The sequence below is a fragment of the Cajanus cajan genome, chromosome 11 (genome assembly GCF_000230855.2).
Source record: "Cajanus cajan strain Asha chromosome 11, NIPB_CcT2T_4, whole genome shotgun sequence".
In the NCBI taxonomy this organism is placed as follows: Eukaryota; Viridiplantae; Streptophyta; class Magnoliopsida; order Fabales; family Fabaceae; genus Cajanus; species Cajanus cajan.
In genome coordinates this window covers 43,345,836-43,359,399 of record NC_138527.1, presented here as the reverse complement: position 1 = coordinate 43,359,399, position 13,564 = coordinate 43,345,836, and the positions used below count along the sequence as shown (strand labels likewise).

Genomic DNA, 13,564 nt, shown 5'->3' with positions numbered 1-13,564 from the left:
ATTAAATCTAAAATGAAATAATTCTTATACTTCTCTTTTAACTTTCATTATATAATAATATTTATTAATTACGTTCTAATTTTATTTAAATTCTATATTATATTTTTAAATAAACAGAACGCTATATTATATTTTGAAATAAACAGAATACTATATTATATTTGAAACAAAATATTTTTTTTTTAATTTTTAATAAAATAATATAATAGTCAATAATTTTCATTAATTAAAATTAATATACTGAACAAAACAAGTTCTTAAACCTTCAGTGTATAACTAATTTAATAATATAGGTCATATTTTTAAATTATATTCAAAATCAAGAGTATTATAATTAAATAAAGAACTACTTTAAAAAAATTAAAAAAAAAATAACGACGATTCAAATTTTATGATATTTACTTACTGTAATCATTTCATAATTATTACAGCGTAATTATATTAAACTTTCAAAATTAAATATAATTATAAAAATAAAATTATGTATATATATATAAAATAAAATAAAAAAAGGTTCCATATGTCATGTCGAAATTTTAAACTTTTTGACAATCCCGTCATGTTATCCCAAAAGTTCAAAAAAGGTCGAGAGTATGTAATAAGCTTCTGGACATGGCCAACCCATGTTGAATATGAGGAATTTAAATTTCTTGCTTTCTACAATCTCTTTCAAATTGAACAAAATACAAATTTTGAAGAATGAAACAATTATTAATATCACAAGTAGGCATATAAAAGTTAATATCACCCCGCTTGAAAAAAAAAATCAAGACATCATGTGCCTGACTGTCTGTATAAATAAGTTTTGACTTTACATATGAAATTTAATGAACTTATCGTCCTAACCTATAATACATACTATGTATATATCAACAAACGTAAAAAATAAAATGCATGGTACAATATGTAAATGTATAGACAACATCCCACATACTTTTTGAAAGAAAAAAAAAACCTATCTGCAGATGAAAAAGGTAGATTTATTATTGAATAGCTTTGCTGCTATTTTTTTTTTTTTTTGGTTAGAGCTGATGGATTATTTAAGATCATATAGATTTTTATACAGAGCATTATCTTTTAAATTTTTTTTGAGGGAGAGTGGGAACCCTCGATTATTTTAGTGAAGTAAAAAAAAATAATTCTTAAAATAGTAAATTTGAATTTAACTTAATCTTATAAAATTGATTTATAAGATAAAGATCCTTCTTTACTTATATATTATTAATTTTTTTTCAAATAATAAGACACATGTATCCTTGATAAAAGAAGCTTTACAAGAACCTTTGAAAAACAATTTTGCCTCTTCCTCTCGTCACTTTCTTCTTTTTCTTTTCTCATGATAGGGAAGAGAAATTTAGAAGAAGACTTATGCTCAATCTTTTACAAACGGAAGAAAATGTTTCTTTTTCTTTCTTCCATTCTCTCTTTTCTTCGTTTATATGCAACCAAAATACGTAAAAGAGTAACAAAATACAGTAACTTTTAAAGTTACGATTGCAGCGTATATTCGCGATACTAATTATATACATGAATAATTCCGTCTACAAAATACATTTCTAGAAGTGTGACATAATGTCGACGTTGAAACTTGAAGAAAGAGTCATATCTACATATCATCGTGATATATAAGATGGTGAGTGAAAAAAGCTAAAAGCACACCAATCAATTTTATGATTTTAAATTCTAGTTTCCTTTTTTTTCTTGCTCCATGATGTATTTGTCATCATCGATCTGTTTTAACTCTCACCGTCAACTTACCATTAAGAGCAACATATATATGCAATATCTAAGTATAATAATCCTTGTTTTATATGTTTGTGTAAAATATAATAATTTTTTATTTTTAATCCTTATAAAAATATAACGAATTTTGTTTTCTTATCTCTTCTTTGATGTATATAAATCCCTATGAAATATTGTGTGTGTGTGTTTTTTAATTTTATCATTTCGATGGGTACTTGGGTACTACAACAAGTATCAATGAATATCATAGAGATAAAAAAAAAAAACAAAATTGAAAGATGAAAAAAAAATGGTTATGCTTGTAAAGATGTAAATCATATTTAAACTTTTTGCTTTCATAAAATTAATAAATAGCCATTTTAAAAATTAAGCTCAAGGATTTAAGTAAAGTATGACTTACTGTATCTCTACTATGTTTCTAAATGAGAATTTATTTGAAACATCAACTTAGAAGAATGAAAATTGTAAAGATTCTTCTATTCATTAGAAAATACAAAATTGAAAAAAATAATTATTTGGTTTAGCTTATTTTAAACAAATAATTAAATATTTGTACCAAAATTTTTATTTTTTAAATAACCAATTACGTATTTTTTTTAATAAATTTAAACATTAATAAACATGCATTAAGTTTTCAACTTCTCGAACTCATGAATTTCCAAAATCAAATTAAAAATAGTAGCAATATAACAATAAAACACGAAATGAGATGTGAAGGATAAGTTGCAATATTTTTTTACAACACATTTTATAAAGTATTTTTGTATCTCTTTTACATGAATGCAATGGATGAAGGAACTTAAGCCGCTGTATGTTGGTGGTGGTCCAAAAAAAAAAACGAGGGAAACATAGAAATGAATGATAGACATAGTGATAGATTCATAGGTAGTAACTACTGCTAAGTGCTAAACACAACAAATAGAATGCCGTGAATATCCGCATATGTTTGTTTGGGCCCAACCTGAAACTTCCCCGCGCCCTTACGTTGTTGATGCCACCTCATAACCTTGTTCTTGTTTTTTACAAACTTTCAAGTTTCAACAACAACCACCTTATACCTCTTTGCTATGCTCTATATATTTAACATTCTAACACTCGTAATAGTAACACTCGTCCTTCTCTTAACCCAACCTTTGCTATTCTCGCCAACAACACGCCATGGGAGAAGAGGTGCCCAACAAAACAGAATCACACTCACCCTCTCAGGAAGACCTTTCCATCAAAACCCAACCCCTGACAAACTCCGAGGAAGACCTTTCAAACAAAACCGAACCACTTCCAAACTCTGAGGAAGAGCTTTCCAACAAAACCCAACCACAGCCAAACTCTGTTTCCCAGGAAAAGGAATCGGAGAAACCTGACCCTCCAAACCAGAACGTCACTTCTCCTTCTCCCCTTCTTCAAAGTAACTCTCTCACTCTTCTTGCTAATGTTTTCATAAACTATTTGCTGTTTAGCGTGTAGATTCAAAACCAAAATTCACCATCATCAATTCATCATCACACTTTCTATTCGTTTCCTTTCTTTCTTGCCTTTTCTTTTTTATTTTAACGTCTTTGGTGCATATACTTCTTTATTATTTCAAATCAGCTTCATCACTCATTTTCACAAGAAACAGGTTCCCATTCCTCTGCCTCTTTTCTTTAAACCTGTTTAACTACGCTTTTGCTTTCTGCTTTTGGTTGCCATATAAGTTTTTCTTCCTTGAAATCAATTTCAAGCTTTCTTTGGTTCGTACAATAAAAGGAAAGTAATTCTTGCTTTTCAGGGACACGTAACTTTCTATTTACTTTGGTGGTAGAGTGCTCTAGAGTTGAAAATTGATAAGAGTTTCAATAGCTAATTAATTTACCGAAAATTTTGTAATTTCCACCTTATCTTTTGGGATTCACTAACTTAACATTTCTGCTTAGGCCTTTTGCGGATAAAATTCTTGAATGAAGCAACACATATTTACTTTTGTATTGTTTAAAACTTCTATTAGATTCTTTGACAAGTAATTTGCAATATATTCCTTGTGAGATAAAACTAATACAATATTCACCTTTTAAAGATGAGTAAATTCTATAGATATTTAGGCAGGGTCAATTATTACACTTATCAGAATGGGAGAGTTCTTGAATAACGCATGCAAAAATTTGTATATTCTATATTACTCCTATTCATTCACCCCATCATGTGCTCCATGCAGATGTTGCGGATCAAGCTGATAAAAAGGATGCAGGGGATTCAGTGGGCAAAGGTCATTCTCTAAAAAAATAGTATTAAGTTATTGAATATTCAAGATATAGATAACTTTTTCATATTGGTTCTACAGATGTTTTGCTTGCACGAGTTGTAACAGAGAAAAGATTGGCTTTAATTAAAGCGTGGGAAGAAAGTGAAAAGACAAAAGCAGAGAACAGGCAAGAGGCCATCTTATAGTTTGTTAAATACTCTAGAAATATAAACCATTTATTTTCGGAGAGCTTTGGCACGATATTATGTTAATCAAGATCTTCATCTAATAACTAGAATTTTAAGAATGATAATTTCTTCACATATCTAACATGACCTTGCTTGTTTCTAATCCAAAACAAATACTAGAGACTATTTTATCAGTTAATGAGGCATCCTACTGTTTTCGTTCATTCAATATAGAAATATAATGATTTCATTATAGATCTTTTTTGCTCATTCATTAGAAACGTGCTGTGCAAGAAAATGTTGGTTTACCATTTTGACACGTAGTTTGTAGTTATTAAGTTCTGTTGGTAATTCCAATACTTCACCATTAAGAAAGGCTATAAATAAGTTAATTCTTTGGTATATCTCTTCTAAATTTATGGCATTATTTTAAGTCGTGTCTTCTCACATTTTGGAAAGAAGCAATATGATTCTCAGTTAGTTTAGTGCCTTGTGAGATTTCTTTGGCATTTGCATGACTTTGAAGGGTAGAATGGACCCTAACAAGATGAAACTGTTAATTGAAGAATGTATTCTTGAAAAATTACTCATTTAGTTGGTTTGTAATTTTGATCGAGATACATATGTTCTAGTCTTGTACAGTTGTCAATTTTAGATGCCAAATAAAATCTCAATTTCATTATCAAAATTGAAAGCTGAGTTTGATGAAAGTGAAATGATCAAACAGGGCATACAAGAAGCACTCTGCTATTGGATTATGGGAGGATAGCAAGAAAGCATCAGTAGAAGCACAACTCAAGAAAATTGAGGTGATTAACTCAATGGTTGTGGATATCACTGTGATTGTTAGCTAACCATGATAATTGGATCTTCTTTGTCACTGGATATGTGTTCAATTATGCATCAAGGACTTGTTTTTATAAATGATAACTTATTTGAGCCACGTTTTTTAACAGGAAGACTTGGAAAAAAAGAAGGCTGAGTATGTTGAAAAAATGAAGAATAAAGTTGCTGAAATCCACCGATTAGCAGAAGAGAAAAGGGCAATTGTTGAGGCTCAGAGAAGGGAAGAATTCCTGGACCTAGAGGAGACAGCTGGAAAGTTTCGTAGCCGTGGTAATACACCAAGGAGATTCTTTTCATGCTTGAGCGGCTAAGTTTTTTCAGGCGAATGCCAGGGACCAAATTCTCGTTCATGTGTTCCTAGTTCTTACATATACATTTAAATTTTGTTGTTTCGTGTGTTGTTTTTCCCTATATACTATGTGAATCATAACTTAGCAGTTGATTTGTTGAGGACGAATTTACATAAAAATAAGTGAAGAAATTGTATCAGCATACTTGTTTTATGTGATACGTTCTTTGTTGGACATTGTGTTGTTGATACTCTTTATAACTATAAATATTCTCTTGCCTTCTAAACTTTGTCTTTAAATAAGTACATTTAAATAAATATATAATAATCATATAACTAATTTTACAATTTTTGAATAACATTTTTTTCTTTTCATTACGTCACCTGTTTTATTTTATATATTTTTATTCTCTTTTTATATTATTATATAATTGTATAAGCTTTTCTATAATTTTAATATATAAAAAATAAAATCCAGCATTTAAATACCCATTATCAGTATACATGATAACAAAAAAAGATGACAATTTATTAATCTATAAAAATGGTTGTACAATGAGTTATAATAATAGAAACCATATATTTATTAAAAATTCTAATAATTTGTTTTATCATATATTTTTACTGACTTTTGTATTACAACATTAAAACTCATAAAGAATATATTTTATAGACTAAAATATAAAGATAATATTATATATATCACGTATAATTGTTACACTATTTAATAATTTTAATCAAATAATTTTATTTTTAGACTAAAAGCTTCTTTTATATAAATCGTGCTTACAAAACTTTATATTATGATTAAAATATTTTATATTTATGTACGTCAAAGTTAGTTAATATAATATATATTTTCAAAATATAAAAATATAAATAATTTGATTATTTTTAGTAGGATATGAGTTAGTATTTTGAGATATATAAAAGATAATTTTTGCTTGTTTGCATGTAGGAAGGAAAGTAGTTATTTAAGACGATAGTTAATGCAAACAAATTTACATAATTATGCAACTAAAACTATCAAATGATCAAATTGATTCAACCTTTCCTAAATTTCTTATGGATCATTTATTTTATAATTTGATTCGGTCTATTACTTTGTAATTTGGATCAAATAAACTTAATAGGTTTCAAAGTCTAAAAATCTTAATTTAACCTAATTTGATAAGTGAGGTTAGACTAAATTAATTCGAGTCTTTTTGGAATATTTATTTTGAAACTCAATTTCACTAGACTAATTAATTGATCAATTTTCACCTCTAGTTCTAACAAGGATTACATGTTTCTAATTTGTATTTTACTATTCTCTAGATAAATTTATTCTAATTTTAATTTCATGCACAACCTAGAATATGAAGTCTAGAACTATCAAAAGATTACAATATTTACTTGGCATTTCTAGATTCCTTTGATACAAAAAGAGGGAAGAATTGATCAACATAGAGTGGTTAACTACAAGTTTCCGTAGCCATGGTCCATGGAGATACCCTAAAAATTTAAATTATTTGCATGTTTTAAGTAACAACTAAGTTTTTCCCAACATCTTAAAATAAAGGTTTTTTCCCACATCAGTCGTTACAAGTACGTAACCTCTTTAAGATATAACCATCATTAAAATGGGTTTTAGTACTCCTATTAGTAGTCTTTTTCATGTTTAAAATATAGAGATCATTATAAATAAGTTTTATTGTATTCCTATTAATAAAGTCTTTTTCATGTACACGACTTGGTTGCTTAACATACTTGAAATTTCAATTATCTTTGCTAGACTTTGTTGATTGGTACCGAGATATTGACATGGTTTGTAAACTCACGTACGTGGCAATGTGGCATGATATATGAAGGGCTTACTCAATTAATGCCCAGTCCCATGTCATGCACTCCCATAATAAGACAATGTGCTATCAAAATAATATTTTACCTTGCACGAAAGGGACCTTGTGTTTGCTCTTTGCAATACGTGACATCAGTTATTACTGGAGTTCATAAACCAAACGAGGGAAAGATAACCATCCAAGTCTAACAACGTAAAAGTTTGGCTAATAGGAATTTGGTTTTTGACGGAGTCTGAACTCTGAAGCCTATTATATCAGTATGACGTTTATTTTCATTAACTCCTTGATGGAGTACTTTGGATTGCAAGTCTCACTTTAAGAAGCTTTTCAAGGAAACTGACACATTCAACAAACAATTCCAGACGTGAAACATCCCTCTTCTCTCTTCCATAACATAATATAAGAGCACCTCTGGCAGGGTGCGTACTTACAATAAATTTCTATTGGAATGATTTTACGTGGCAAGACAAATTCCAAATTTTTTAGCTTTATTGCTTGGAGAAGGAATAGTGCTTAACATCCTAAAATTTAAAATGGAGAGGTTTAATTGGTTGATGGTGATCCAAGGTGGAACGTTAACAAAGATTTTACAAACCAAATTTTCAATCAAATTGAAAGCCTTCAATGAGCCAGTAGTAGGATGTTTTCTATTCAAACTACGCAACACATTCTTATTTACTTGAAATATAACTGCTTTAAATTCATTTTGTAATTGTTATTTTATTTGAGCTTATTTAGATAAACTTTTTATAGAAGCACATATAAGAGGAAAAAAATTGGAAGAAAAATGAAATAAATTTTTTCATAAATTAAAATTAACTTAAATATAAATTAATTTGTATATCTCTCTTATTAATTTCTCCAAAATCATATTTTTAACTAATGAAAATAATTTTAACTTATGAAAATTTAATTTAATTTTTCTATTTTTTCTTCTTAAAAATGCTTATAAAAGGAAACGTATCTAAACATGTTTTTTGTGTCAATTTGCTTCTTTTTTCTTTTAACAGTGCTACTATTCAGTAATAAACTCGCACAAAAAACACCTATAAATAACGTAGAAGAATCTTGTGTTTTTTAAAACCAAAAAGACTCTCCGCCTTCTCCGGGGCTCAAGAAAAAGGTTCATCCTGAAAGAAAGAACCTTATTTATTTTGTGAATTGTGTTTTTGATAGTTGACCGTGGATGGTGAGTTTTACCTAAAATCATACTTCCACTGTACTCGTGAAGGATGCTTCCTCATCCCTTCATCCTATGCTGCTCTAAGTAGATTTCTTCACAGAAAGCCTCTGTTTGCTCAGCAGGAAACAAAAAAGAAAAGTACACTTCACTCCATTAGGCTTAGTGACTCGTACATTTGTCAAGTGACACAGAACACTGGTAGAACACGCCAGGTTGGCATTGTTCCAAAGTCTCTTATAATTAAAATAATATTTTGTGGCATATGCTCCTGCATTTCTTACAATTTGTGAGTGAAGCTCTGAAGTACGCACCACTTCAATCCCTTCTCATTTTTAGCCATTTAAGAGAACAATACTGTAGTACTAACCACGAATGAAGCAACTGAAGTGAAGCTAAATGAAGAAATAAAGAGATGAATAGCTACAATTCTACAAAAGGTTTGAACGACGATGATTTTGAAAAGAACCAAGTCCAATTGTTTGAAAAGTGACGTAACTGGGCTAAAACAATGCCTGTAGTTGCTGAAATAGTTGATATATATTTGATGGGAAAAAGTGCTAGACCAAATGAAACAGCAGGCTGCTGAAAACGAAATTTTCTTGTAAAAAATTATCAGTTTTGCTAAATGTAGCGCAGATCAGTTTCACATAGAAGTGGAAATAGGTCACACTTCAGGGATGCAATATGTATTTTACTCTATGAGAACCCCAAATGATCAATTACAGCCTTAATGTATAAAATGTAAAATATCTGTTAATAGCAGAAAATACCACTTAGAACCCCCTGAACATTTTTCACCCTGCTAATTGACCGTGTTTGTTAACAAGGGTTCACCATCTGTCCTTTTTGTTTAATCTTTAGTTTTAAAAAACCAACAGAAGATGGATTATGGCCATGCTTGCCCTTTTGCATTAGAATCGTGTAGAAGCAGGAATGCCATGAATTGCAATAACCATCGTTTCCCTCCAACTAATTGGGTACCATCCAAACCAGAAGCAGTGTGCTAATACAATAAAAAGGCCATGTCCATATGAACAACATTTTTCTAACCACGTGTTCTTTTTTATGTCAATAAATGAGCTATATGAATTCCTTCATCACTTGCCATGAGTTTCTTAAGTCAGGAATTGTTCAGGTTCTGAAAAAGCTCTGGAAGATGGGCATTAGTCAGCTTGGTCCTCTTAGTGATTTCATTCTTCTTCTTCTTAGGCTTAGGCTTGGATGATATGCCTTGCATTTCTGCTGCACTTCTTCTCTTTGCAGTGTTAGTAGCAGGCTTCATTCCATTTTTCTGTAGATCCCTCTCTATGTCAATCATATCACGAGGCAATTCAATACCCCGAAAAAGCTGTTTCAGGTCATCATCCACCTTAATGGGCACTTTAGGGTCATTCGGGTACGCAATGTCCTCCTGTGAATCAAAGTTGGACAACAGCCAAATCTCCCTTGCAGCTTTCAAAGCCTAGAAACCAACAACTTTATAAGGTTTTATTCCATGAAAAAACATTAACTAAACTCAGCTACTTCACTATCTATAATGAATCACCTCTCACCACAAGAAGTCATCTGAGTATAAATGTTGCAGATCAAATTTGTTAAGTAGTCTTAGTTCTATAATTCTATTCTTTGCATATTTCAATAAAAGCATACTAAAAAACAGTTTCACTCTAGTATTAATATCTCAGTATCATGTAAACCTCTAAGAAGCAGAGATAGAGACAGGCAGATGGTTTTTCAAAAGGAAAAAAAAAAAAAAACACAGTAGGGCAAGTGAAGGAGACTAAAAAGAAGTAAATTTTGATAGCATTTTTCTGTAAAACGGAATGCCACTCTACACGTAAATACTTGGTATAAAACTGAAGTCCTTCAGCTTTCTGCCTAAGTTATTTCAAAGAACTCAAAGTCCCATATATGAGAAACAGAGAAAGTATTATCAAGGTTGAACCATATTCAGCAGATTTTGTACTGACAATTTTTGTTTTTTTCTTTGAAAAATACATTTCCTCAGTACCGGCATTTTGAAATACTAGCAACCTTAGGTAGAGAGCAAGGGGCAAAATGGATTATAAAAATTCATTAGTGTGCAGTTTTAGTGAATACTTCCAAATCACATTTGGTTTCCCCAAACCAACTTTCCAGTTTGGCAAATACACTTAATTGATATGAACCAGTTTTTAAGTTATTGATTCCAAAACCTGGATTCTAGTATAAAGTAATTTTGACCTTCTTCCCTTCTTTTTATTCACACACCTATAGCTGACATAAGTAATAGTGTGACTGTGAACTATATTTGAACACTTGATCTTTCAACTGTGCCATTACTTTCAAATTAAGTCATTAAGATGCAAAAAAATGAAGCATGAAAAGTAGACTGTAGACACAACCTTTGAACCTACTTTGATCTCTTCAAGTTATATTAACCTAGCATAACTTCATGTAGATTTAAGGTGGTGCGTAAAACTCACTATGTTAAGATTTGTGTAAATTAGAGAGAGCGTTACTTTACTTTAAATAACTTAGCATTTTTATCACATCCATAATAATGATAATATGAACTTGACTACATAGAGTTCCATCGCATGAAAAACCCAAAACTTCAAGTATAAAATTTAAAATAAAAAAAATGAGATAAACTATTTAGAATGTGCTTGAAAGCAGAAAAAGGTGCAATATACACTTGGAACTGTGCCTTTTCTTGAATGAGCTAGACCAGAGGTAGACATAACTAGGTTTTAAACTAATATTTATTATACAATTTTAATTTGCCCACTGAAACATTTGATTCTTATAACCCTCCATGGTATTGCAATGGCATTTTCTTAGTCGAGTTTCTTTCACAGGTATAGTGACGAGTGATTTTAATGCGCTTGATCCATCCAAAAATACATCATGCACAGAAAGAAAGAAATCAAAACTGAGAGATATTATTAGTTGCTCAACGATACCAAGGCAATCTGGGAGTGGAAAATATACCCATAATGAAAATTCCACCAATATTACTGAAAAATGGATGGCAAGAAATCTTCATGCAAAACTATTAACTAATAAAAATAATTTACCTGCAAGTCTTCCATGACAGTTGGGTAAGAATCTTTTAGGTCAACGACAGCAATGCCCTCTGGAAACTTACGTACCAAGAAGAGCAGCTGGCTTCTGTCCCTAATGTCATGCTTCGACTATAAACCAAAAGCAATGCCAAATGTCAAAAACCAAAACAGGGGCATCAAACTGAGAACTGAACCCCCGAAGGTGTACACACATGCACCACTAAAAGTTACCTTGTAAGAGAATTTTTCCCCATCAAATTTTATTTTTGGGTTTTTCCTCATACTCTCAAAAACATCCTTGTTAGCTCTCATGTCCACGTAACATGCCTCATTTATTTGCTCTATGGTTAAAGCCTGTCGATTCTGTAAAGCAAACACAATCAGAAACACTAAGCATCAATGACACCAAGAGTATCTGTGGATACAAGTTCATATGGGATTTTAAAAGCTTTTATTTTCGGTAAATAGCATTACAGAAACAGATTCTGATTCCGTAGTGAATGATCATCAGGCACAAAAAAAAACCCACGTGAAAAGTATAACGCAAGGACTTATGATACCTCATATAAGAGATCAATAACACGCTTCATCTGAGCCCCAACGGGGGCTTTGCGTATGCTATTAACATGTTGAAGTCTTTCGGTATCGGTAGAGAATTTAATAGAACCTGGATTTCTTCCATTGTGCGAAGCAGATGCACTCTTCTCTTGCTGCTTCTTAAACCTGTTTTGCTTTTCTTGAAATGCCATCTGACAAAAAAATAAAAAATAAAAAATAAACAATCACAGCGCAGGGTTTTACTCTCGGATTCGCAAATCGATCAACAACAGCGCTAATATATTGTTTATCTATTCCTCTCCTTTATTCTATCGTTTGGGGAAAATGAATAATGAATGTGTTATTATTGGTGGATCGAAATCGGAAAACGGATCGATGAGGTGATAAGTGAATATTACAGATAGAAAAGAAGATCGAAATCCAAATTCGATCGCAGCGAATTGGATTTGTGAGGGAACAAGAGGAGATGAGCTTTCTCCTCCCGAAAGTGAAACAGCGCGTACAAGCCTCCCTTAGTACTCCTTTTTATATCACCACACCACATGCGTTGTTTCCCCTTTAATTTTTCTGTTACCAAAATTTTTAAGAATTAAACATTTAACCTTTTATTTTAAAATATAATATTTAACATTATTAATGTATCGATTATCCACATTCGTAATAAAAAAAATATTTTTATAATGATGTTAAAATTAATCTTCGTGATTGATTTTAAGCAGTTCAAATATATCTTATTAAAAGCTAATACATTAAAAATATAATGAGTGTAAGAAATACTTTTAATAAAATAATTCTATTTTATTTACTTAAAAAATAATTTATATTCTAGTTTATTAATTCAAATTCACGGATGAATTTTAATTAAATGGTTAAATTATTAAAATTTGATGCAAAATATAGTTTATTGATTAAAGTAAATGAACTTACGTTCGAGTTTATTTCACTTGTTAAATCATTCTTTACATCAAATTTTAACAATTTAATCATTAAATTAAAAATTCTTAATACATATATTAAAATTTTAAAACTATTTGATATCATGTTTCATTAATTAAAATCAACGTATAAAATAAATTTTTTTATTCAACTGATTGATTATTAAAATGTGATGTAAAATATAAGTTATTTAGTGGAATACATTTAAATAAATTTATTCTTAGAATAGCAAATCCTTCCTATAGTGTAAGAACTTTCCACTAAAAATAATAATTTTTGTAAAATATTTTATTGTTATACCTTTCATTTCATTATTTATATTATTTTGATTTAAAGTTAACTATAATAATTTTATATATTATTTAAATCTTAATTTTACTAATTATATTATATTAAGGTATTGATGTTTATTATATTATATTTTTATTTTCTTTTAATAAATTATCAAACACATATACTGTTAAAATAAAATTACTTATACATTAACTAATTGTAACTAAATTTTAAGCTAGTAAACAAAAAAAAAATAAAAAATATATATATATATATATATAAATAATAATATTACAAAAAAACTAAATTTAAAAAAAATCCTACTTGAAGAATCGATTTCCAACTAATTCCTCAATGCAAAAATATAAATAAAAAAAACATACATGAAAAATATACTTATAAATAATAATTTTTCGGTATAAATACTAAATATAACATTTTG

General features: G+C 29.6%; 2 protein-coding genes across 3 annotated transcripts; one reads left to right on the top strand and one right to left on the bottom strand.

The window, feature by feature from the left end:
• Positions 1–2,778: 2,778 nt before the first annotated feature.
• Positions 2,779–5,519, top strand: LOC109801015 (remorin). The gene is made up of 5 exons (XM_020361978.3): positions 2,779–3,148; positions 3,935–3,985; positions 4,061–4,148; positions 4,877–4,958; positions 5,106–5,519. The coding sequence occupies exons 1-5, from the start codon at positions 2,902–2,904 to the stop codon at positions 5,304–5,306; spliced, it is 669 nt and encodes a 222-aa protein (XP_020217567.1). The 5' UTR covers positions 2,779–2,901; the 3' UTR covers positions 5,307–5,519.
• A 3,459-nt stretch (positions 5,520–8,978) lies between these two features.
• On the bottom strand, positions 8,979–12,438 carry LOC109799813 (transcription initiation factor IIE subunit beta). Of its 2 annotated transcripts, XM_083066295.1 has the most exons (5): positions 12,312–12,438; positions 11,916–12,104; positions 11,587–11,718; positions 11,368–11,484; positions 8,979–9,770 (listed from the first exon to the last, which is right to left on the bottom strand). In XM_083066295.1, the coding sequence occupies exons 2-5, from the start codon at positions 12,102–12,104 to the stop codon at positions 9,429–9,431; spliced, it is 780 nt and encodes a 259-aa protein (XP_082922421.1). In that variant the 5' UTR covers positions 12,312–12,438; the 3' UTR covers positions 8,979–9,428. The 2 variants fall into 2 exon arrangements, with proteins under 2 accessions (XP_082922421.1, XP_082922420.1); XM_083066294.1 differs by having other exon boundaries at positions 11,916–12,424.
• Positions 12,439–13,564: the final 1,126 nt, after the last annotated feature.